At 39.0% G+C, this 23,259-nt stretch overlaps 1 protein-coding gene across 4 annotated transcripts in view; it reads right to left on the bottom strand.

Annotated features, from left to right (window-relative positions):
- Positions 1-23,259, bottom strand: part of kif26ab (kinesin family member 26Ab) — a 99,215-nt gene that overhangs the window by 18,091 nt on the left and 57,865 nt on the right. For 2 of the 4 annotated variants that reach the window (XM_051867672.1, XM_051867673.1), the window contains exons 5-6: positions 5,076-5,259; positions 1,587-1,796 (exon numbers count right to left, since the gene is read on the bottom strand). In XM_051867672.1, the coding sequence (XP_051723632.1) occupies positions 1,587-1,796; positions 5,076-5,259 (394 nt within the window). Of the gene's footprint in view, positions 1-1,586; positions 1,797-5,075; positions 5,260-8,395; positions 9,022-9,045; positions 10,307-23,259 lie in introns of those variants that run through there. The other 2 variants (XM_051867675.1, XM_051867674.1) reach the window with 2 other exon arrangements.

Here is a 23,259-nt window from a genome sequence, read left to right as displayed (position 1 = left end):
CAGAGTAGAAAGTACCTAATCTCTTTTTTGATCCGGAGATCATTGATTTATTCACTAGCAAAAGAAAACCACAGAAAGCATCAATGAGGCAGCTCCTCATCACAGATTCATCAGACATGGGGGGCTTTACACTGCCTGCACTGTGTGGCCATAACGCTACAATCTGTTCCACTAGCCCAAGTCCCTGGAGACAATTTGGGACTGCAGCAATTTCCTCCCATACATCATAACACACACACATTCTTACAAAAGACAGAACAACAGCTCAGTGCTTTGCTAAGAAATATGTCCCCATGCTCTCACTAAACCACACACACAGTAGATTTGGAGGATTTACAGTTACACGACTTCGCTGGGCTAGCACTGAGACCTAAAAGCTTTCTGCTGGCCCTGAGTAAAGGAACTCCTAATCGATAGGCTGCTAATAGCAAACTATGCACAAGGCAAGATTGTGCATAGTTTGCTATTAGCACGCTGCTAAGATAACAACACTTCAATAAACATAAAAATAATTGCATACACAAATGTCGGGTAACATTGTGATATTCTTCTTTATTCAAAGGGACTATATATTTGAATGGTTATGAATTCGGCTGTACATGTACTAAGTGTTTGTGCCAAAACTTAAGAGGCTATATTCTGGGCTTTAGAATTTGGCAAAAATGATGCATCTAAGATCTTCTAAGATGACAATGTCTCTGTCTACCTTTGCTTATGATACGTTTTAGTTGTGTTTCCACCGCAGGAACTTTCCCCAGGAACTAAGGACTTTGGGGTGGTACTCTTTGTGTTTCGACCGCAGGAACCAGGGTCTAAATGAAAAATTTCCCCCTCAGAAAGTAGCTGCTCATGGGGTAGTACTTTTTCAAAGTTCAGGAATTTTCAGGGGTGCTATTCGGAGGTTAAAAAATACAACTGATGAACCGACAACGAGATTCAGGCTTTATTAAGCTTATACGCAGAGGACAAAATCCAGCGGGAACTGGAAAGTCGCGCGCAGTCCTACGTCATCTTCATGGTACTTTAGACCGTGATGGAAATGCAGACAGCAACAGGTTTGGTAAAAACTTTTTTGCTGGAAAAAAGCTTCTGGGACAAATTGTTCAAGGTCATTTCAGTGCTTTTGAAGCAGAACTTAGAATATCTGGCTTTACTTGTGGCTCTTTACATAAGTACTTCAAGATGAAAACCTTATTAGTCCTGAAGTAGCTCTATGTCACATCTAAATTGTTCACACTTAATCATCTTCAAGTTTGTGTGTTTCCTGAAGTTCCTCTTTCCTATTTGTGTCCATTTGTTAGCCACTTATCTTAAGATGAATGCCATTGCAGCTTTGGAGGACAGATAATGAACTGTGAATGAGCTGCTAGATATGCGAGTCTGGAATTCAAACTATTTTCTATACTTAAAGAAACAGCTGTTGGGCTCATACTTTGAAGAACGGTGGTGTCTCAAAACAGGCCTTTTTGCATTAAGCCCCTTGCCCTGCAAAGAATGTGTGTGTGCTTCTCAAATATCTTCTTGACACTAACAAAATGTTTTCTCTTCAAAACTCAAAATGATAACATCTTCACAGCAGCTCTTACTTGAGAGGCATCTTGGGGAAAAACAGCATCGAAGGCAAACATCTTTGGGGCGGGCAGCACTGCTCGTCTATGCACTGAGGTGGGCTGTGTGTTGAGTGAAGGATCGTAGAGGGTCAGTTGTTTCTTACGAGTGTCCACCTTTAGGAAGGACATGGACTCCGATGAATCCACAACCCCCAGAGATGGACAGATTCGCATCATCACTTTGACCTGGAAATGGTAATGGTAGAACAAAAAGAAAAGTGTAACAATAAAAGTACAAGCAGAAGCAGAGAATTCCAAACAGGCATGTTTTATAATGAAGGCAATGACACTGTAATACAACATTGTAGGTCACATAAAGTGATTGATGAGCAAGAGTGTCCATGATAATAAAATAAAATAAATAAAAAACAGGAAAAACTTACTTCAAAATGCATGTGGCGAGTTCTTAGAAATGTACTCTTTGTATTCATAGTGGTTTCACAAAGTCTTGAAAAACTTTTATACTATTATTAAGAAAAGTTTGAATTTAATGACTCTCAAAATGTCATGTGGTGTAACCAAATTAAAAATCAATAACATATTTTCCTCACATTTTGAATACATATGAGTGAACAGGTCTTAATTGTTTTTTTTGTTGTTGGTGTTGTTTTTTTAAGTTTTTGAATATATTTTTTAAGCTTAAAACTATTTAGTTTTTTTTTTTACAAACACCAAGAATTATTAATGAATAAAAATAATTGTTTTTAGGGAAGTCGCACCACATGACATTTCACAACCATAACTAACCTGGTTATAAAAAGGTCAAATTATCTGAAATCTTATTATTACTATTATTATTAATAATAATAATGAAATATTGGTTGCACCACATGACTTTGATTTGGGGAAAGTTGTTCCATTTTTTTTTTCTAAAAAGTAATTTAATTTAATTTAATTATGTGAATTAACTCTATTAATAAGTTTTTTTTCTTTAATATGAAATCAAGTGTATTACCCTGAGATTTTTTACTTAGAAAAAAATTTAAATTAATTTTAATTCAGAAATTAAAAACTTGCTAATCATAGAGGTGTATTTAAGTCACCGTCTGTATGATGTATTACTATATATTTTTTAAATAAATTAATTGGCCATGACAAAAAAGCATTGTCATTAACCCTGATATCACAAAAAAAAAAAAAAAAAAAAAATTGCCTTAGCACTGCCTTAGAACTGTGGAGTAGCTGTTACTTCAACAATTAATTTTTCAAGTCAAACACAACTGAAAAAAGGAGGGAACTTTCCTTAAAGAACTTTATATCATATATCATTATCGTATCATCACTGTTGACCACACACAGAGTAGCCTAACAAACCAACCATTAACAAATAGACCGCCTTTAGCAATACTACACATTATCACGATTGTGTCACGGAGCCCCGCTAAGACCATTTGCAGCAAATACTGTAAAGTAAAACAAACATACTGTAGGAGAGCCTCATGCCCTTAATACAGCATTCAGAGCTGCACAAAGCCACAGTATTCCATGGGTGATTTGTAGCAGAGATATAATTACAACATGCGGGCTCCAGTGCTATGAAACAAAGTCTGCACTGCTGATCCTATTCCATGGCACCCGGGGCCAAGCGGCATGCCTGCGCCACAGCGGCGGCCCGGCGTGAACTCCCCCTCACCGCTCCGCAGGGGCCGATTACATTGATGGACATGTGCACGTGGTGAACGAATTACGCCGGCCGTGACATTGGAAATAGGCTTCCATATATGACTGGCCCCCGAATGGGGCCAGCCACCCAGACACCGCAGAAATGTGGGCTTGGGTTGAACCATTGAGTTTTACACTTGTTGGCAATTTGATACGTGACGATAGAGTTTGATCCCTTTACCGTGGCTGCTGGCTTCACACCTCCTAAACTCTGATCTAGAAATGATGTCCCGCAAGTTTCTGAGGCAATCCAATTAACTGGATGTGTCAAAATCTACCAACAACTTGTGCTTTGTAAGTGGAAAAGAACAATTTAAAGAATAGTTTGAAGGATATACGATAGCTTTATGTGAGGAACAGACGAAAGGGCGTGACAAAAAAAGTCAACGGTTGGTCGTCGCCAATGTCGGGTTGCCATCAAGTGTATATTAGACTAGTTCAGGGTGTTAGATGGACCACTGTCGGTGGCTTTTTGTCCATAAAAATTGCTGATGGAGCCCGTTGGTGATGGATTGGTTGTTTAGCTTAGTAAACCAGTGCATGAGAAGGGAAAACTGAAGTGACGAAAGCTAGCAAAGTAGGGACCAATATTGTTTTTGACCCCATTGACTTTCATTATATGGACAAAAAGAGTTAACATTAATCACAACATTATATTTTGTGTTCCGTAGAAGAAAAAAAGTAATGTCCACAGGCTTGATTTCAACAATAGTTAGTAGCAGATTTTGGCCTAAGCCAGTGGTTTCCAAAAAATTCTTGAAACCTTTATTTAAAACAGATGAATTGAGCTAATTAGTAGAGTACTCTATGATCTGAATTGTGTGTGTCCATTAAGGAAAGTAAGCAGAATGTGAAGGCAGGCTTCTTAAGTAGTTTGTGGGCCCTAGGTTTAGGCATATGCTTGTCTCACAAAGACATCTGAGTAAAAACAGGGTTTTCACGATTCTGGTGGTGGGACTCGAACCCACAGACTTTGAATACCTCCATTCACAACCTAGAAGTCCAATGTGCCATACATTTGCACCCATTCAAACCTGGCATGTTACAATTAGTCATGAGACGTGATAACTAATGGATCAGCGAAGACATCACATGAATAGGAGTTGAGAGCTATGGGTGATGTATTTTCAGCAATTTTTTGGCATGGCTTCTGAAGACTTGGAATATAGTGCACAAGTCATAGGAACCACCACTGCTATTACGACACATGTTTTGCATCCTTCTGGACAATTTGGTCATTGTGCAAACAAAATGGTTACACAGACGGCTGGGCCATTATTCTAATGCCTGTAGCTTTTTATAGTTCTCCCAAAAGCTGCCAACAACTGGAGTCCATTCAGGCAGCATCAGATGTGTGTTTGCAGTAGTAGGAAGAGGAAGCTCATTAGTGAGGCTGGGATGTAATGAGTCCATTCTCAGTGGGTACTTATCAATCATTTCAGCGGGCTACAGCTTCTGGCATGATGTTCTACAATCATCTCTCAGAGCAGGTGGCATCTAATCTGGAACAAATCCTCTCCATCACTATATATATACTGTAATATGGTGCTAAAGACAAACCCTCTGGACAATGAGAAGGGCTGGTGCGTGTATGCTGAACAACTTGCAACTCTTGGCCAGGATCCCAATCCGGGATCCCAAACACACAATCTGTTCACCATCAGCAAAATAACCAGTCGCTTTCTATGTGGGTACTACAGGATAATAAATACTACGTACTTCAAAGATTTCATAAAAGACTAATTGTGAGAATTCCCAATCAACAACTTAAATGGTGCAGTTAAAAGAGGAAGAGTGTCTGACCTTGCCCATGCCAGGGTTCTCCTTGGCCTTTGACCCCGCCCTGAGCAGACATGGTGGAGCAGGTGGAGGAGAAAACTGGAGGACAGCACTAAAGTTAGTAGGGTAGATGGAGGGCTCCTGGGGGTATACCAGTGGCGGCTGCTGTTTCTTCCTTTTGGATGACAGATTCAGCTTCTGAGCAGCCCTGAGACAACAGACAAAAATATAACATGGATAAGGAGCTTATAATAATGAATGAATGATCATCATTTTTTAGGTGAGTTTGAGAACAGATCTTCATGCAATTCATGTCAGTCCGATAACATTTGACAACCCGTCTTCACAAAACAGAACCTATTCAGCAACTACACCGCCTTGATAAACTCTGGCTGTACCTTGAGGTTTTCCAATCATAACAGAGGTCATTTACATATAGAAGTCTTAAAAATACAGTAGAAAAAACAGCATGTTCAATTCTAATGGTTGAGCAAAGGTTGTTTATAAAAAAAAAAACAGCATTCTGGTGATTAGGTCCAAGAAAGAAACTATCTGACTTTATTGTGGACTTCAGCGATAAAAAATAAAATATAACATACAAAGGTGTAGAAAAAGGTATTTTTAGCATTGAAAACAAAGGTTCCACAAAGCAGTCAGCCTCGCTCAAATCCAATGGCTCAGTCAAAGGGGGTCCCATTAAAATTAAGCCAAATCTCTTTGTCACCATAAAAAGTGATTTTCAAAGGAATCCTAAATGCTTTAAGAGTAATCTTTTTCACTCAGACAGAAGGGTGTACATTTGAAAATCATTTTGGTCTTTTCCTGATTGATTTAATGGTAGAGTTTGACATTTAAAACTCAATGCTATAAAATCAGACCTGAAAGGTCAAAAGCCCCCTATCGCATTGCCAAAGTAAACACAGACCAGCTCCGTCTTTCTTCACAGGCAGCCTTTCCCCTCTTTATTTCACAACTAAATAGGCACACTGTGCTCAGAAACCCTTGAAAAATGTCCTCTAAACGTAAAACTGAAGTTAATGGGGTCAAGCCCTGTAGTTAGCCTTAACATTAGCCATTTGCTAAGACTGGCTTTACAGTGACCCAGTTACAGTGTGGGAATTAATCTGAAAATCATGTGAGATGTCACTACCGGACTCCAAGAACAGTAGATGAAGTGGTAGTATTGGCAGTGTCAATAACTTTACCTAAGCAACAGCTACCTTCCCAACAAACTACAGCAATATCTTAAGACTGAATATTACAGTTGTTCTGGTGATTGAATGAACCCATGAGTAAAAGCACAAAATGAGAAGAGCAAATGAGTGTAAGTGAGGGAGAGAAAAGAAAAGTGAAAAACCAAAGGCTATCAAGTGATGTTTGGGGGCTTAGCTCACATTAAGTGGTACATTAAGGCCGTTCTCTTGGGCTGAAATGTAACAGTGGAGGATTAACTTAAGGAAAGCTGTCCACAGCGGTCTTTAACCATAACCAACCATGATCACACTGAATGCAGCAATAATCAAAAATGAAGTACACTAAAAAAAATCACAGCCTGAACATAATACTTAAATGCTAAGAGTACACATAGTAGCACAGTGGAACTCAAATGCAATTTGCCAATCTTCATTTTTAATGCCTTACACATATTTTGGAAGCCATTTTTTTAAAAGAATAGAAGAATAACACATCAGATAACCAACTAATATTTGACTACATGATGACTAATGTGACCATTAAGTCAATTACATGTACTTTTTGTATTTATGTTGGTTAGAAAAGATTTAAAAAAAAAAAAAAAGAAAAAAAAAAAAAAAAAAACTTTTTTTTTTTACCATTTTTATGAAAAGTTTACATTTATTGACTGGAAAAAGTCATGTGGTGTAACCATCAAGCAAAATGTAAGTTTCTTACATCTTGAATAATGTGACTGTACACATCTTAATCATTATTTTAAAAAAAACATACCATGAATTATTAGTTGCACCACTTGACAATTTACAACCTGAGCTGACTTGAACTTGGGTCAAATGATTTGATATTTTTAAGACATATTGTTTTACCTGCTTTTTTCCCAGAATGTTTCTGCATGTTGGTTGCACTACATGACTATGTTGGTCACAAAAAACCCCGCAAAAAAACAGAATTTTAAATATATTTTTTAGTAAATTAATAGATACTATTAACTATTAATTACATGAGTTAAGATACAAGCAAACAAAAGTGTCACATGATTGTTCTTAGGTTTCCCATAAAATAATGCTCTTTGTCTCAATTACTCCTACAACACAAAAGTGATGGATTTAGAATTACAGGAAATTATGGAATATTTGTGTGTTTGTATATCCCATGATAAGATCAAATCAAATGAAAGTCGGGAAATGGGAAAGGGCGAAAATAACAAGAGTGAGACAGTGAAAGCTGGGCATTATAGATTGTGCTTGTGACAATAAATGCCTGTCTCTTTTTTTCTTTTTTTTCTTTTTTCCTGAGATGCACGAGCCCTGATCATTAGTCTAGGCTCTAGTTCTTTGGACATGCATGTGTGTGTCCCAGTATTTCTGGCAATTCTACATCTTTTATTTCTCTTCCCCTCTTTGCATCACTCCATACCTCTAGAAGTGAAAACCCCTCCCTTCCTTTTTCTCTCTCTTCAATTCTCCACCCCACCCCTTTTTTTCTGTCTGGCCCCCCGCATCAGCCCAAGAGCGCACTCAAAGAACACACCGCTGGCTGATGAAATAATTATAACATCCACGAGGAATACAGGAGCAGCCCCTCCCGAGGGAACTGACGGCCCACAGGAGGATGCAAGTGTGTGTGTGTGTGCGTATGTGTACGTGTGTGTGCATGTGTACAAACAGACCAAGAGGACTGAAGAAATGTGTGAGCACTGCATTCAGAAGGCATTATGAGTGAAAGACACAGGAAAAGAGTAAGCAATAGAAAGAGAGAGAAAGAGAGAGAGAGTGAATCAGACACAGCAAGAGTTTTTGTGTGTGATGTAACGTACATGTGTCAGAACAAAAAAAATCTGAATATACAGTGTTTTTCTTGTAGGAATTATCTTTAAGAATGCAAAAGAATAGCTTTAAATATATGAAACGCAACATTATGAAATAGAATCGCTTATAATCAAATAAAATAAAAATAATATCTATAACCAAAAAAGAAATTTGACTTAGTTTTAAGCATAGAACAAGAAAGTCTATATTGATAATCGTTTTGACCAATAAAATAAAATAATCATTTTCTTTAAATTAATTTGGTGATATGTTTAAAAATAATATTTACATTAAAATATAACACTTAAATAAAAAATAAAATGTAAATAAATAAATATTTACCTTGCTTCAGGTGTTTTTTTACTGGAAAACTTTTTTTTTTTTTTTTTTTTTTTGCAGTCCATAAATACAGTATTCATTCTGTTATTCTACATTTGATTGGGAAAACCTCCCCCCAAAAAATGCAACCAATAATTTGTAAAGGTTTGAGATGAAATGCTTGTACAGTCATAAAGCACTCCATGCAACCACAATAACAGCTCAAGCATGCTCAGCACGCACACCTGTACACTAATGCTGAAATTAATTGCTTGTTGAAGCACACATGCTCTCTCTCTCCCTCTCTCTTTCATTCTCTCCATCTCCTCTGAAAAAAAAAAAAACCTGGCTCAGTTCATGAATGGAGAGCGCCTATAAAGCGCACGTCCATGTGCTTGCACTTTCTACTTGTCCACCTGCTCAAACTCACTGCAACACGCTCACGCAACGCTAAACAAACATGCTTTGACATGTTCCACAGTCAAGCAGCAATCCATATCCCAAGTATGTATAAACAATCAGACAGCAGCCTTTGTAGAGTTTGGCAGGTGAGCTCAGAGGACGGAACGAGAATTCCTGGCGTTAAGACGGGTGTGCAGCAACTGACATCTATGGGTCAAAACCCACTACACACACGCACACACAGAGAAGAAGAAAGCTTTAAAAGTACTCACACTTCTTTCCAATCCATCATCTAACGTATTCACAACTCATAGCCAGAACAACGCAGGCGGGATGCAAGAAAACAGTACCGTTTGTGTGTCCGTTCCCACATTTTTCCATCAAAAAGGAGCGATTGAAAAACAAACTATTCATAAAGTAACTGCAAGTCGTTGTTCGTTGGTCACTGCCCATTCTCAAAGCACAAACATCTGCAAATAAGTCATTACATTATCTCCAGAACTTTTCTTCTTGACGTTTGTCATTTAATTCCTCTTTGCACCATCCAGCGAGCACTAAACCCTACTAGTACTTCTCTCTGTCTTTAACGCTCTATCTCCCTCGAACACTCTGTGTCAGTTAGTCCACCTCTTGTGTCAGGCATCCTGGTCCTTTTTGTCATCTATCCCTCTTTTTCTCCTTCTGGCAGAGGAGAGGGGCTGGAATCCAGCAGTCGGGATTCGCCTCTTGCTGCCGGAGGAGTGCTGGCAGCTGCACTGCACTCAAACACACGCGCACAATTCCTCCCTCTCGCTTTCTTTACACAGTCCAGCCCCTTTTCACTCCCCACGGCCAGAAAAGGAATCAGAGCTTTGCGAACGCTCGCTCTCTCACTCTCTCACTCACTCGCACACATACATGCCCCTTACTGCATGAATTCTTCATGTGTGAAGGGGTCTCTTTTTTATTCTACCCCAGACTTCAAACAGATTTGCTTAGTATGTGCTGCATGGCTGTCTGTTTGTCTTTGTGTGTGTGTGTGTGTGTGTGTGTGTGTTTATCTGCTTTAGGTGTTTTGTATATATATGTGTGTGGAGGAGAGTGAGTGTGTGTTGTTTTGTGTGTGATTTAAATTTTTTTTTTTTTTTTTACAATAACTATTTTTTGCTTTAAGGATATTCAGATATTTTTATTGGAAAACATTTTTTTGGCAGTGCATAATGTGTGTATCTCTGCCTTAGGTGTTTCAGTGTGTGGAGGGGAATGTATTTAAAAAAATGATCTAGTAAAATCTAAAATAAATGTTGTCAGTTGGTTTCTAGGGTGTTCTGGGCACTGTCTGAAGTCTCTGCAATATTCAGGACTCAAAAATGGCACAAGTTCCTCTTTTAATGTAAGTGTTATTGTCTGCTAGGAGATAATCACAAGTTTGATACGCTTAGAACAGTAATAGCACACTTCTCTTCAACAAGCTGCACAATTTGAGGAACATTCACGTCTGTAGTACCACAAACAATATGGGAGGAGTTGCATGCCGAAGGTTAATATTGAGCATTAGGGGTTTGTTCAAATTAGCCTTAGCGAGCGCCGCTAACAAAAGGAAAATACAGGGCGAGAGGAAGTGTGTTTGTCCACGTCCTGCACCTGTGTCTCAGTGTGTGCTGAAAATCTCATTAAGTGTTTGCATTGTGACAAACATAATTGCTCTGACGGGTGGGATAAAGCTATTAATTATCACGAACGTGAAATAAGCACACAGCATATGCTAGGTGTGGCGTAGCTTAGTGTGTGTTCAGGTGTAGAGGAAAAAAAATAAACATCTATGGGTGACCACCACTTTAAAATCATATTCCAGACACATACGGTGCTTAGAGATGCCCTTGGCCTGTGGGTAAGGGCAAGATGGGGGGGAAGCAGCAGCTGGAACAAAGTCTAAGCTCTTTATGTGAGAGAGATCTATTCCCTAAACTGTTAATTTGAGCTGAGGAGCAGGAGTGAGACAGAGAGAGAGAAAAGGAGAGACAATGTTTGCGAGAGACTCATTTTCTGATGGTCTGTAGCATGGCTCGCACACCGCCGCCCCCCTAACACACTGCCCTACATATCTACACCGAACTCAGACTCCCACTGCCGCCCACTGCTAGCCAAGAGATGGGTATAATCAAAGCTCCCAAGGTGCACAGTCTAGATGACTGAAATTATGTACTCTGATAGTGCTTTAAAATGAAAATCTGTCTTGCTAGAAGGATGTTCTTTAGCTTGAAAAAGCGGAAAGAAAAAAAAAACAGTGGTGCAGAGAGCAGCACATAAGCTCTGATTTGATTATATATTTGGCAACAGTTCTTCTAACCCTAAGTGATGGAGTGTGTAGCTTTTCATTTCTTAAACAACCATGTAGGAAGACACATCATGGCCATATTCCAGGATGACAATGTCAAAATTCATAAGGCTCAAATTGTGAAAGAATGGTTGCGAGAGAGCATGAAGAATTATTTTCACACATGAATTGAGTCCAGACCTTAAATTTATTGAAAGTCTTTGGGATGTGCTGGAGTAGACTTTAAAGAGTGCTCACCTCTTGCATTGTCAATACATGATCTTGACCAAAAAATGATGCAACTCTTGATGGAAATAACATCAAAACATTTATTTCCATCAAGAGGTGCATCCATTTTTGGTCAAGATCTTGTATATATAGAGAATATATACACTAAAAAATATATCTAAAATAAAAAAAAAAAGTAAAAAAAAAAAAAAAAAAAAAACTTAATATATTGAGTGATATTTTCTGAATATTACTAAACATTTCAAAGTAATGCCATGGTGCATGATGTCTTGCCCCAGTACTCAAAAATCAGTGAAAGGCAAGAGCAATCAGGTTCTCCAATGTTCCTCTACAAATAGCATGGAAAACGTGTACAAATGGCTAAAATAAATGGGACACATGGTTGTCAAGCAACATAAAAGGTGCTTTGAGCTTTTGTTGAAATCAGAATGGACTTGAGGGTATGTGGACATAGGGTTGGGGGCTGAGGAAGGGGATTTTGAGCGTGTGTGGATGTGTGAACCAATGCACGTATCATGCCTGGCTTGCTTATCGTCTGTTGTGAGAGCCAAAGCATTTGGCTGTTTGTCAATAATCTTTGCAGGCTGTCTGCCTTTCAGCTTTTGTCAAATTAGATAGAGGAATTCCTCAAGCTGACCGAGTCATTAGCCTCCAGAGCCATTAGCCTGTTTGTAAGGATTTCAGTCTGTCTCTCTCTTCGTCTAGATAGCCTTTGTAGCTAATTGCCATGTTGGCCCTATTTACCATCCCTGACATTTTCTTTTATAGTAACAAGGTCTTTTTTCTTTCTCTTGACAAAGGATAACAAAGCTCTGGATACTATGGATCACCGTGGATGATATCAGACTACATTACCAACGTTTCCATACCAGTATCTCTAACTATCATTCATCACTGTAAGATCAGTATGTTGTTTCCAGCAAAAAAATGTGTTTTTGATATTTAAAGTAATTGCTATGAGTTATCAACTACAAAAAACTGCTCTGCGATCAATTAAGATGATGCTTTTAATACCAACCAAATAGTACTTGCGCTTTAGACAGTGAAGAAAGATGAAGAAATAATCAAATAGTATGTTTATGGTTTGCCATATATTGAATGAAAAACAACCTCTACTAGATCCATTTGCCAGCTTAGAATGATCTTCATTTTAAAATCAGTGCCAAAACGTATATTTAGTATGTGGATAAGTACTGGGAAAACAAAAACAATATCCAGTAGAACTCATTGTCAGGCAATTTTCTTCTCTGTTATCAATAAAGGTACATTAACTCTCTAATCACTTACTGAAGCACGTGCCAATCAAAGCTTCACCACTGAACCTCTTCCTGTGATTAAGACATTATGACATCACTTCATGGGCATCAAAAGATGATGTCATCCTCTTTTACCCACAGCCACTGGCCTGAAACAAGATTTAGTAGTCAGGTCATGAGGCTGAGAGTAGAAACCCCTTTGCTTCACAAAGAGTGCTTATAGACAAGATTCATCTAGCTATTGCAACAGTTTACAGTACAGTAAGAGAAAGTGTATGTGTATGTTGAGTTTAAGTAGTCATCCTCTTAAAAATTATGATTCTTTTCTCATTTGAAAGCCCAAATTAATCTTACTTTCATTCTTGCCAAAATGAGATGTTTAGCAGGATGTTCAAGCTGCTCTTTTCCATACAATAAAAGTGAATGGTGACCACAGCTGTCTCTAGTCAACCACTTCCATTGTATGGTAAAAAGCAGCTAGGACATTTTCCTAAACATATCCATTTGTGTTTCTCACAAAAAAGCAAGTCATAAGTGAACTGTACCTACAGTAGCCTACAGTCTTTCTTTAATATTCACCAAAATATTAATACTGCTTAAAAGTTTCTCCTAGCCATAATAAGAACCATAAGACGTGCGAACAGGATTTCTTTAAATAACCAAAGACATATGGAGTTGGCTATTCAAGTAACCTGGAGTCTTAAGTTTCTTTCCCACAGAAGTAAGAAACAGTGTTGTGACAGAAGCAAATCTAGAAAGAGTATGTGAGAAAGATTAAAAGCGATGTTGGTCCACAGCTGCACATTGACTGAAATCAATCATTTGTAAATTTTCTGCAGCATATTCTCCCACATTATGCTTTAGTGCTAAAGAGGGTCAAATCACAAGTACAAAGCAAAAATCTCCATCTACAGGAGGTACCAAGTACAAAAGTAAGATATGAATAACCTAAATCTCATTCATTGGAATAATTAGATGGATGGGATTGTATGGGTGTTCTTTTGTTGTGAGCAGCGGGGAGAGAGAACTTTGAGAACTTATGACCTGAGGCTTGAGTTACCCAGTAATATTATCCCTCATTAAAACAGACTGTACATGAGAGCATACTGTGTGATATCTGTAAAATTGGAGCATTATGTCAATACGGAAATCACCACAGGGCAGCTTTAGCTGTTCGTTGAGCTACTACTGTAAAATATAGCCTAATCATAATGTAGTGTAGCTCATAATATAATAAGTCATTGAGATGTGTATAATGATGGGCTACTGTGTTATATTGCAATGCAGTGTAAATGAGATCAAATGCACTCTAGGGTTCGTTAGTCCCCCTTGTGGAAAGAATAGATGCAATAAAAACTGGCCTGGCCACAGTACATTTAGTACAGTACATGCACAGTACAATACATTTAGAATTATTAATTATAATTATTGGAAATGATAAAACTATTTACAACATTCCAAAAAAATCCCAGAATATTTCTGATACAGTCCACCAAAAAAAAATAAATAAATAAAAAAAAAAGATTCAAAGAGGCATAAAAGTGAACAGAGAGTGTGTGAAATCAAGAAAAAAGTAGGGACAAAGGACAATGTGGAAGGAGAATAAAAGGCATAAAATTGAATCAAATGTGTGGAGAGCAAGGGAGAGAAATATATGAGAGACAGAAGGAAGGGAGGGGGAGGTTGAGTATGAGACACAGAGGTGAAAAACCAGAGAGCCAAAAATCAGAAAATGAGATGGAAATTAAAAAAGAAAGAGGGTGAGGACCTCCCGAGAGTGAAGAGAGACAGAACACATCCAGAAAGTGAGAGAGAGGGAGAGAGAGTCATCTTAAAGGTAGATAGCGAGAGTGCGAGAGTGATCAGTCTGGTCTTTGTGTTTTGGCTGGGAGCCAGTCAGCGGCTGTCTGAGCGGAGGTAAATCATTTTGAGCCCGAGAGTAGCACACTGAAAAATGATAGCTCAAGTCGGGCCGGGCTCAGCTAGGGATTGTCTCGTTCACTCAGCGGGCCAAGGGTGGAAATCCCCAGCCAGACCCAAATAAATGAAACAGTCTGAGTCTAAATGGAAAACGTTCTAATTAAAAAGAAAAAGGACAAGAAAATCCCAAGGAATTACTGTATTAGGAAATGCTGCGTTTCTTTAGACTGCATGTTTATATTTGCATGTTAATCCCTTTATCTATTTTATGCAAAGTAATTGCATGAACTTTTACATTGCATGATTTTTAAAGAGACAAAATTCTACGCTGACTTGTTTAAATTTCCTTAAAAGCATTAAAGCATTAATCTGCTGCAAATAGTTTGAAAGCTCTGCACACTCTGGGCTTTTCTCAAATAAACTTCATGAGGAGCATCATGGGATGCTTTTAAACAGCATTGAAGGAGTTCTCATGCACCTAAGCTGATTTGCTCATCTCCTTCGGTCTCCCACCCTGGTCAGGCTGCTCTGTTGGCTGGTTTCAGAGGGATTTCAGGCACTTTTCAGCAGGTCAGGCCATGAGACCAGCTGGCCACACAGCTAAACATCAGCTTGACCAATCTGGGAGACCAGCTAAGACCAGCACTGCAAACAAACAAACAGCAGCCACCTTTTACAGTTCCTACCAAATTAAAACAACGAGCTTATGCCGTGTTCACGCCATAACTACCATAATTAAGAGATGGCAACCCGTGACATTCTAACTGGAGCAGTTCACGTCCTCAGACTCGGAATTATGTGAATCCACGTCAACACCGAAATGAATCTGCAGCAGTCAGGTACAAGCTCTACATTCATTATTATTGTAATGTTATGTGCTTAGAGACATGAGGTCGTTTAACGCCGCCTCTTGTGACGCTTTGCCAAGAGCAGCTGTGTGTGTGTCTTCATGTGTTTTGGAGGAGGCATGGCTTTGGACGGCGATTTGCAGTGAGGGTGGGATCGTATGCTTTCAATGCTAGCAGGCTAATGTTAGCATTTCCCAGATTACCTACTGCACCTTTTTTTAGGCTGAGGTTTTTTAGCAATGCTATCCAGCCCAACTCAGATCAAATAAAAATTTTAGTTTTCTCAAGGAGTTCATACATATGCAGACTTTAGTACCAATCCAAATTTAACCCATCTGTCTGTATTTTTTAAGTTGATTAGCTTGTTTGGATGTGTTTTGCTAGGGTTCCGCCGAAAGTATACTTCCCTTGTCTGTCCAGATCACGGACAGTTCACATGATGTAATTTTCACCATTAGCACAGTTCACTGATGTCCGCGCACAGCTCAAATTTTCCGCGTGGACTTGTGTGCGTGAGAAGAAGCGTAACACAGAAAATGAACTAAAATGAAGCGTTAGCCTTTTGGTCAAAACGTTTCAGCGATCACGAGAAAGTAATGTTCAAATGTTTAACTAGTAGGCTACTCTACAGGACTAGTATGTTATCCAATATGCTCTATTTAGCAAACATGTTCTTTTCATTAAGTGTTTACTGTAGGTTTACAGCCTATTGTGCATTCACTAGCATGCTTGGCTAGCAGCTAGGTGCTAACGCTACAGTTCCTGCTTCCTGTGCTAGTTTTGTGGCTCATAAAACAGTAAAATAAAAATCAAAGTACCACCAAACAAATTCACAAAGTCAAGCCTATCACCTCCATTAATACCAACAGCAAAGAGAGCATGATTCTGTTTACAGTGCATGAAAAAAAGGCCGCTAAAGCATTTTGAAGAGTGGCAAGCGAGTAAACGAGAGAACCATTGTTGTCTTTTTTCTGTTCCTAAATTACCCCCTCAATAGCATCCCTGAACAGACAGGATGTGCAGCTAATCCAGGCTTGGCTTGTTGTGACTTAGCCACGGTGGGGAGGCAGAACAGAAGCCATAAACGTGGCCAGGGTTTTTTGTTATTTAATGAGTTGCAGGGTTCAATCCTGAGCCCCTAGGGAAAAGCTCTGGAAAGCCACAAATTGAAGACGTAATGGGGTTGTCATTTTTTTTTTTTTTTTTTGAAGATATTCTCTTTTTATTCATACGAGGTGTAGCCTGGTTGCTCTTGCAGAGTTTGTTTAAAAGCACAGCAAGCTAACGTTTAAGGAAGATCAATTCCATTTTAGCAGAAAACTGACAGATAACCAAGACTCGCGTCTCTTGAGCATACTCTCTCTCCCTGTTTACAAAGATTACCATCTACTTTCATCTCATCCGTGATACATCTCTCTATCTCTTCCCTTTGCACCGCTGGGATTTGTTCTACAGGTAGACAACCCGCAGCATCAGGTTTCACTAAAAGGCTGTTGAGGAAAAGGAATTTAATTACAGGACAAGTGCGTGGAATGGGATAATCCTGTCTACGCACGCTACAAAAAGCGCAACGCAAGTAAGGAAGGAGTCGGTGAAACTAGCTGACACCGCAAGGTCCGAACAGACACCTGACCAGGACCTTGAACTATGCTTACATGATTAAGATGTTTCAGCCTTTTCAGACCTAAAACTAATTGCGTATAACTGACTTTTACAAATTACGGTCACTTTGCCCACTAGGTACAAACAGAAGCTTTGCGACATAGGGTGGCCAAGCCCTGCAGATACGGAAAGGAGACAACAAGAGCATCCTACCGCTCCACCTCTCATTCATTAATCATTGTCTGGCAGGGAGGACACCTAACGCTTATTTATTTGCACTCTTTCACTCTGAGGCTATCACAACAAACAACCCCAGTGGCTGCTGGGAATATCTGTGCATGATTAATCAGAGACGGCCTGGAACATCGGGGTTAGAGATGAAGAGGGGAAAGAGAGAAAGAAAGAAAGTGACCATGGAAGGGTAGAGGACAGAGAAAAAACAGATGTGCAGGAAACAGGGGTGGGGAACGAAGGTTGTCTTGTGGTTGTCGTGGGCTCAAACTGACAATATGGAAGAAAGAGGGAGTTTACAATTGAGAGTTGACAGAGACAGTCATTGATTTAACATTTATTTATATATAAATGTTAAATGCATATAAAATAATAAAAAAAAAATGCACTGGAAATGCAACCTCAGAACTGAATGGAAAAATTATGCACAGAAGAGAAGGTCAAACTGAAAAGAGGCATAAACAATGCAAAACGCAAAATTTTTGGGGTAAAGACAGGAGGCAGTGTAACCACCGAGGGACGTGGACATCCATCTATGCCATTTACATCCCATTCAAAAATGCAATAATAATGTCAATAGTCTTTATTGACTGATGATCATGCTGTCAGAGACAGAAAGACAGATGCTTCCCTAACCATACAGGATGAGAACCACACAGCTACCAGGTTCATAAGACTAATAACATCATTCAAATGACTTCATATGCCACCAATGTATAAGAAGATTATTACATTCAGTGGTGACCTTCACACTGCAATATAATCATTACCACTGCAATGTGCATAGATGTGCTCTTAAACAACAGGAATGTGATGCATTCTCACAGCTTATAGTCTTGGTACGGACAAAATCCAAGAACCATGCCATTAAGAAACCCATAGGTTATAGCAATAACCCAAAGTATGTCCATTAATAACTGCCCTACACACAAGCTTTTATGAGCGCCCTCTGGTGCTACTGTAGGAATTCAGGTTATTGGTACTAGCAACTTAATACTGAAATAGAGAGAGAGAGAGAGACAGAGCGAGAGAGATAGCGTTAATGGGATTCTCAGCTCTCTGCAACAGGCTCTCTCACACGTTGGGTCATGAACTGATTACAGGCTGTAATCCACTCCATTTCAGACAATCTGCATGCAGAGTAGCTTTCAACAAATAAAAACAGCAGATAAACTCCCTCTCTGTCTCTCTTTACCACAAACCTTCACTGCCTTAATGTGCTGTGAAAACAATTTTACATCCTCTAAACTAAACATTAATATTCAGTGAACTAAAATGGATAAACTTTACCTACTGAGATTAGTTTTACAGACCACTTGCCTGAACATTTATATGTGCTTGGAACAGCAAGGATTCAATGTATGGCTAGATAACATGTAATGAACAATTTGGTCTGCCCGTTGAATCGAATGTAGGCTCACCTAGGATGCTATGAGCTAACACTGAATGTTTAGCTTACAAAACAGGTAAGATTCAACTCGATTCAACAGGCGGACCAAACTTTTCCTGAAATGCTAACTATCATAGGCAGCAAACAAATGCCTTAATGTGCCATGAAAACAATTTTACATCCTTTAAAGGATTAGTTCACTTTTAAATAAAAATATTACCCCAAGCTTTACTCACCCTCAAGCTATCCTAGGTGTATATGATTTTCTTCTTTCTGATGAACATGATCGAAGTAATATTAATAAATATCCGGACACATCCAAGCTTTATAATGGCAGTGAACGGGACTAATGAGTATGAAGCTCAAGAAAGGGCATCCATCCATCATAAACGTACTCCACATGGCTCCGGGGGGTTAATAAAGGCCTTCTGAAGTGAAGCGATGCATTTGTGTAAGAAAAATATCCATATTTAACAAGTCAAAAAGTAAAATATCTAGCTTCCGCCAGATCACCTTCCGTATTCAACTTACGAAAAAGTATTTTTCATAAGTTGAATACGGAAGGCGTAGGACGTAGTGTAAGCATTTTGAACTGTGAGAGGCGTTACACTTTCTTCGTAAGTTGAATACAGAAGGTGGTCTGGCGGACGCTAGATATTTTACTTTATAACTTGTTAAATATGGATATTATCTTACAAGACATAAGCTAAGATTCAACTTGATTCAGCAACTTGATTTCATAGTTAGAATGCTAACTATCACGGGGCAGCAAAAGGCATTGGCAACAACCTGGTAGCAAAACTGAGCACCCATGAGTAAAGATGGCAGACTTCAATTTCCTGCACCAGCTGGGCAACCCCTATAGAGATTCATGTGAATGCTAACATATTCTACAAGTATTATAGACATCCTTGAGGCAACAGTATATTGGAGAGAGATGTAGGCTATAGCATTTCCTCCTTTGATGATAAAATTTGGCTTTATCTAATCAGTAGTATGTGTATAACCAGTAGTGTGTGTTTGTAATGACAAGCAACAGGGATCTCATTAAGTAGTCTGGAATTTTGCTTGAGTTGCGGTAAAACATGCTACATGAATAAGTATGAACTGTGCACTTGGGTGGTATTGGGCTGGGAAATCAGGGGAAGGTTGAACACTAATTAGACATAACGCTGTTTTCAATTTTTTTTCTGCTCAGGCTCAAAGCTTAACCGGGTGGATTGTGATGGGATTGTGAGCTGCTGCTTTTGTTCTCTCCAGCCACAACAGAGGATATTCGGGCTGGATGACCTCATGGGAATTTTCAACTTCAACCACATCTGCTGTCTGAAAAGACAATAGGTAATAAACCTTTAAATGTATATTCCACTCGGTCTGGTAACACAATTAATAACCTTGGTTGATCTGATCTGTATTCCACAAATCCGGGCAAACCGGAGACCTCTTTAGAAGAGCCGCCGCCGCTTCCCTCTTCTTCCTTATTTACTGTTTTCCCTTGTGAAATGGCGTTCAATTGTTATTTAGGGTTTGTTTTAATCAGCATTCTCAAGAAGTGCAAGCTTTGAGATGACTAATAAGGTGGCGACGGTAACTTGTCTATCATGCTTACTGTGTGAAGTACAGTGCTAAAGCAATTAAGAATCAATCCTCGTTACGCTGCCGCACCGTGGGAAGCATGAAAGCAGCTACAGCCTCTATTATGTGCAAAGTGCTAGCATGTAATTCCAACCACCAAGTATGTATTTTCATACAATATACAAGAGATTAACTAGAATCCCAGTTCAAAAAAATACTTTTAAAGAACCGAAGGCCTGCAAACAGCATCACTTTGACATGTAAAGAAGACCCCCAGGCCAATAAGGCACTTGGAATTTGATTGATTTGACAGTATTTATTTCCATATTGTTGCAGCAAACATCAGCTCTCCTACAGACCCACGTCTATTGAGTCCATAGACATGAATCAGCAGATCCAAGCTGTCTGGGGGGCTCGCTGATGCCTGCTGTTCTTCTTGTGGTGACTGTATGCGAGTGGGCTGGCTAGTCTTCCTGACACAGCCGTTTTCATGCTTTTCCCTGAGCTGTCACAGACCCCCACTGTAAGCATGAAAAACACCAACTGTTTGCTGCATACATCCTTGTTTATTCAGATAAAGGTTTAGGTGGGTGCTATACTAGGACCACTTTGCATAATTGTCCTCAAAACTGGTATATGTTGCCATGCTCTGTATCTTCTGTTCTGCCCTGTTCCACAGTTCAAATTCAGTTTGAGCACTTTTATACTTGGAATAAATCTATCCTGGATGACCCAATAGAAATACAGGATCTGTATCGGTTCCCTCAAACCACCTTTGGACCCATCCAGGGATGCATACTGCTTTGTTCACAGTGCATTAACTAATGTTAACAAATACAACTCTTGATTTTAATAATGTATTAGTAAATGCTGAAATCACAACGCTATCTCACGACCAATTCGTACGTATTTTACGAGGTGGCCTATTCGAGTCGAGTGAGGTCGTACGAATTCGTTCGATTTGTCTAAACCCGAGTGACGGGTAGGTTTAGGGACGGGGTTAGGGGTAGGTCATTCGTATGAATTCATACGAATTTGGCAACTCGTAAAATACGTACGATTTAGCAAAAACCTCACTCGTACGAATTTGTACGAATTAGCCACCTCGTAAAATACGTACTAATTGCAGTGAGATCGGGTTGGAAATCAACATTAACAAAGATTAATAAATGCTGTAGAAGTGCAGTTCATTATTAGTTCACGTTAACTAATGTACGGACCTTATTGTAAAGTGTTACTGCAATCCTTGTAACATTATAAACATGCTAATGCCAGAAGTAAACAATTTTTTTCTCGATTGACTACTTGTGATCCGATCTTCCAAGACAGATGTCAATACCAGGTGTAAATGGGGTCCAGATGTCTTGCCATTTGTCAGTAAACTGAGGTTTGAATGCTGTTGTATCATGTGAGAACATTTCATCCTGAGAAACACGGATGTGCGAAAAGCTAGCTGGTGATGTTCTGATGAGGAGACACACTCTTCACAGAGTTTAGTTATTTGGTTGTCTATATTCCCTAAATGAATCGCTGTCACTACACTTCTAAACAGAGTGGGAACATACAGTTAACAGAAACGAATTTATGTAGAACAAATGCAGAAAGCTTCAAGATTGTGACATGCGAGAGAGAATCCATTGTGATGCTAAAATGCTGACAGTACATTTGTTTCACAAGTGCTTCAAAGGTGAGTCTGCCTCCTTTCAGACAAAACAAAGAAGCTTTAGTGTTCTTCATGTTTTCTCGAAGGTGATAATCACCCCAGTGAGAACTGTTTGGGCTGAGAGACTCACAAAATGGGGGTTATTCACACAACCTGGGGGTGTGTAAAAAGCAGGAAGATCTGGGGAATAATGGAGAGAGTGGGTGGGAGACTCAACAGAGGTGGTCGCAGGTTACAGGGGAGTGATTTTTAGTGGTGACATCTTGTAAAGGTGTGGGGGATGAACACAGGACAGAAGACACAGGACCACCATCTTGACATCGACCACTACTTGCTGTTTCATTATATTTTAGTGTTATGTTCTAGATACTTTTATATTCTGTACATCTATGTGTATGTGTGCATGTATGTATAATGTTACTAATGCTTTGGAAATGGAAAACTTCTTTTTTTTTTACAGCTATACCAATAAAGCTGAAGGCTACCCTTGGGTTGTATCTATATTTCCTGTATGTGAATCTCACGAAATCTGTCAAGAGCATATTCATGCCAAAATTGAAATAACCCCTAATAGTATATGACATTCTAATATAAAATAGTGTTGTCAAAAGTACTGACCACAATACCAAGTCAGTACTGAAATTTTAAAAACGTGACGCTGCGAGCGCTGTGAGCGGATTCGTAAATACCTCTGATTGGCCATTGTGTTCATGCGCTCATCAGCTTTGTCTGTGATTGGCTACAATGATCAACACTTCAAAAACATGTTGTAAATAGACATGAATAACGCTCTTCACCGAGCACTTACACATATACACACTGGAGCGCTTGAAAGCAGACGTCTATCAGCGGGCCGGTCCTGCTTTAAAATGCTGCCGCTCCCACTTTCAAAACGCTTTCAAATTCAAACACTTGCGTGTGCTTTCAAATGCTCCCATGCATTGGTCATTGAAGCCAATCACAGACATATCCGATGAGCGCGTGAACACAAAGGCCAATCAGAGGTGTTTACGAATCCACTCAACAGCACTGAAAATGTCACATTTTTAAAATTTCAGTACCGACTTGGTATCGCGGTCTGTACTTTTGACAACACTACTATAAAATTAACCATATTCTGGGACATCATTTTGATGACACATAAGCAGTGCAAAAAAATCCTTCTGTTTATTCTACTTTCTTTCTCATTTCATTTAAATTTTACTTTTATTAAAGAAAAAAAAAAAATTTTTATAAAAAAAACAATTCTATTTACATTAGAGTACTTTAAAGAAATTACCACCAATAATAATGTCTGAAAAAATAAGAAAAATAACGTCATAATGCAAAAACCAGGCATCATTTACTTGATGCAAAATATATTACTTTGATTTTGGGATGAAATGTGAGCCAAGCATCTTCTAAGATTCACGCATACTGAAACACTAAATGCAATAGATTAAGAAGAGAAAAGGTG

This window comes from Ctenopharyngodon idella, chromosome 17, assembly GCF_019924925.1.
Source record: "Ctenopharyngodon idella isolate HZGC_01 chromosome 17, HZGC01, whole genome shotgun sequence".
NCBI lineage: Eukaryota > Metazoa > Chordata > Actinopteri > Cypriniformes > Xenocyprididae > Ctenopharyngodon > Ctenopharyngodon idella.
Note: the sequence above shows the minus strand (reverse complement) of the source record. Positions and strands in the feature narration are given on the sequence as shown.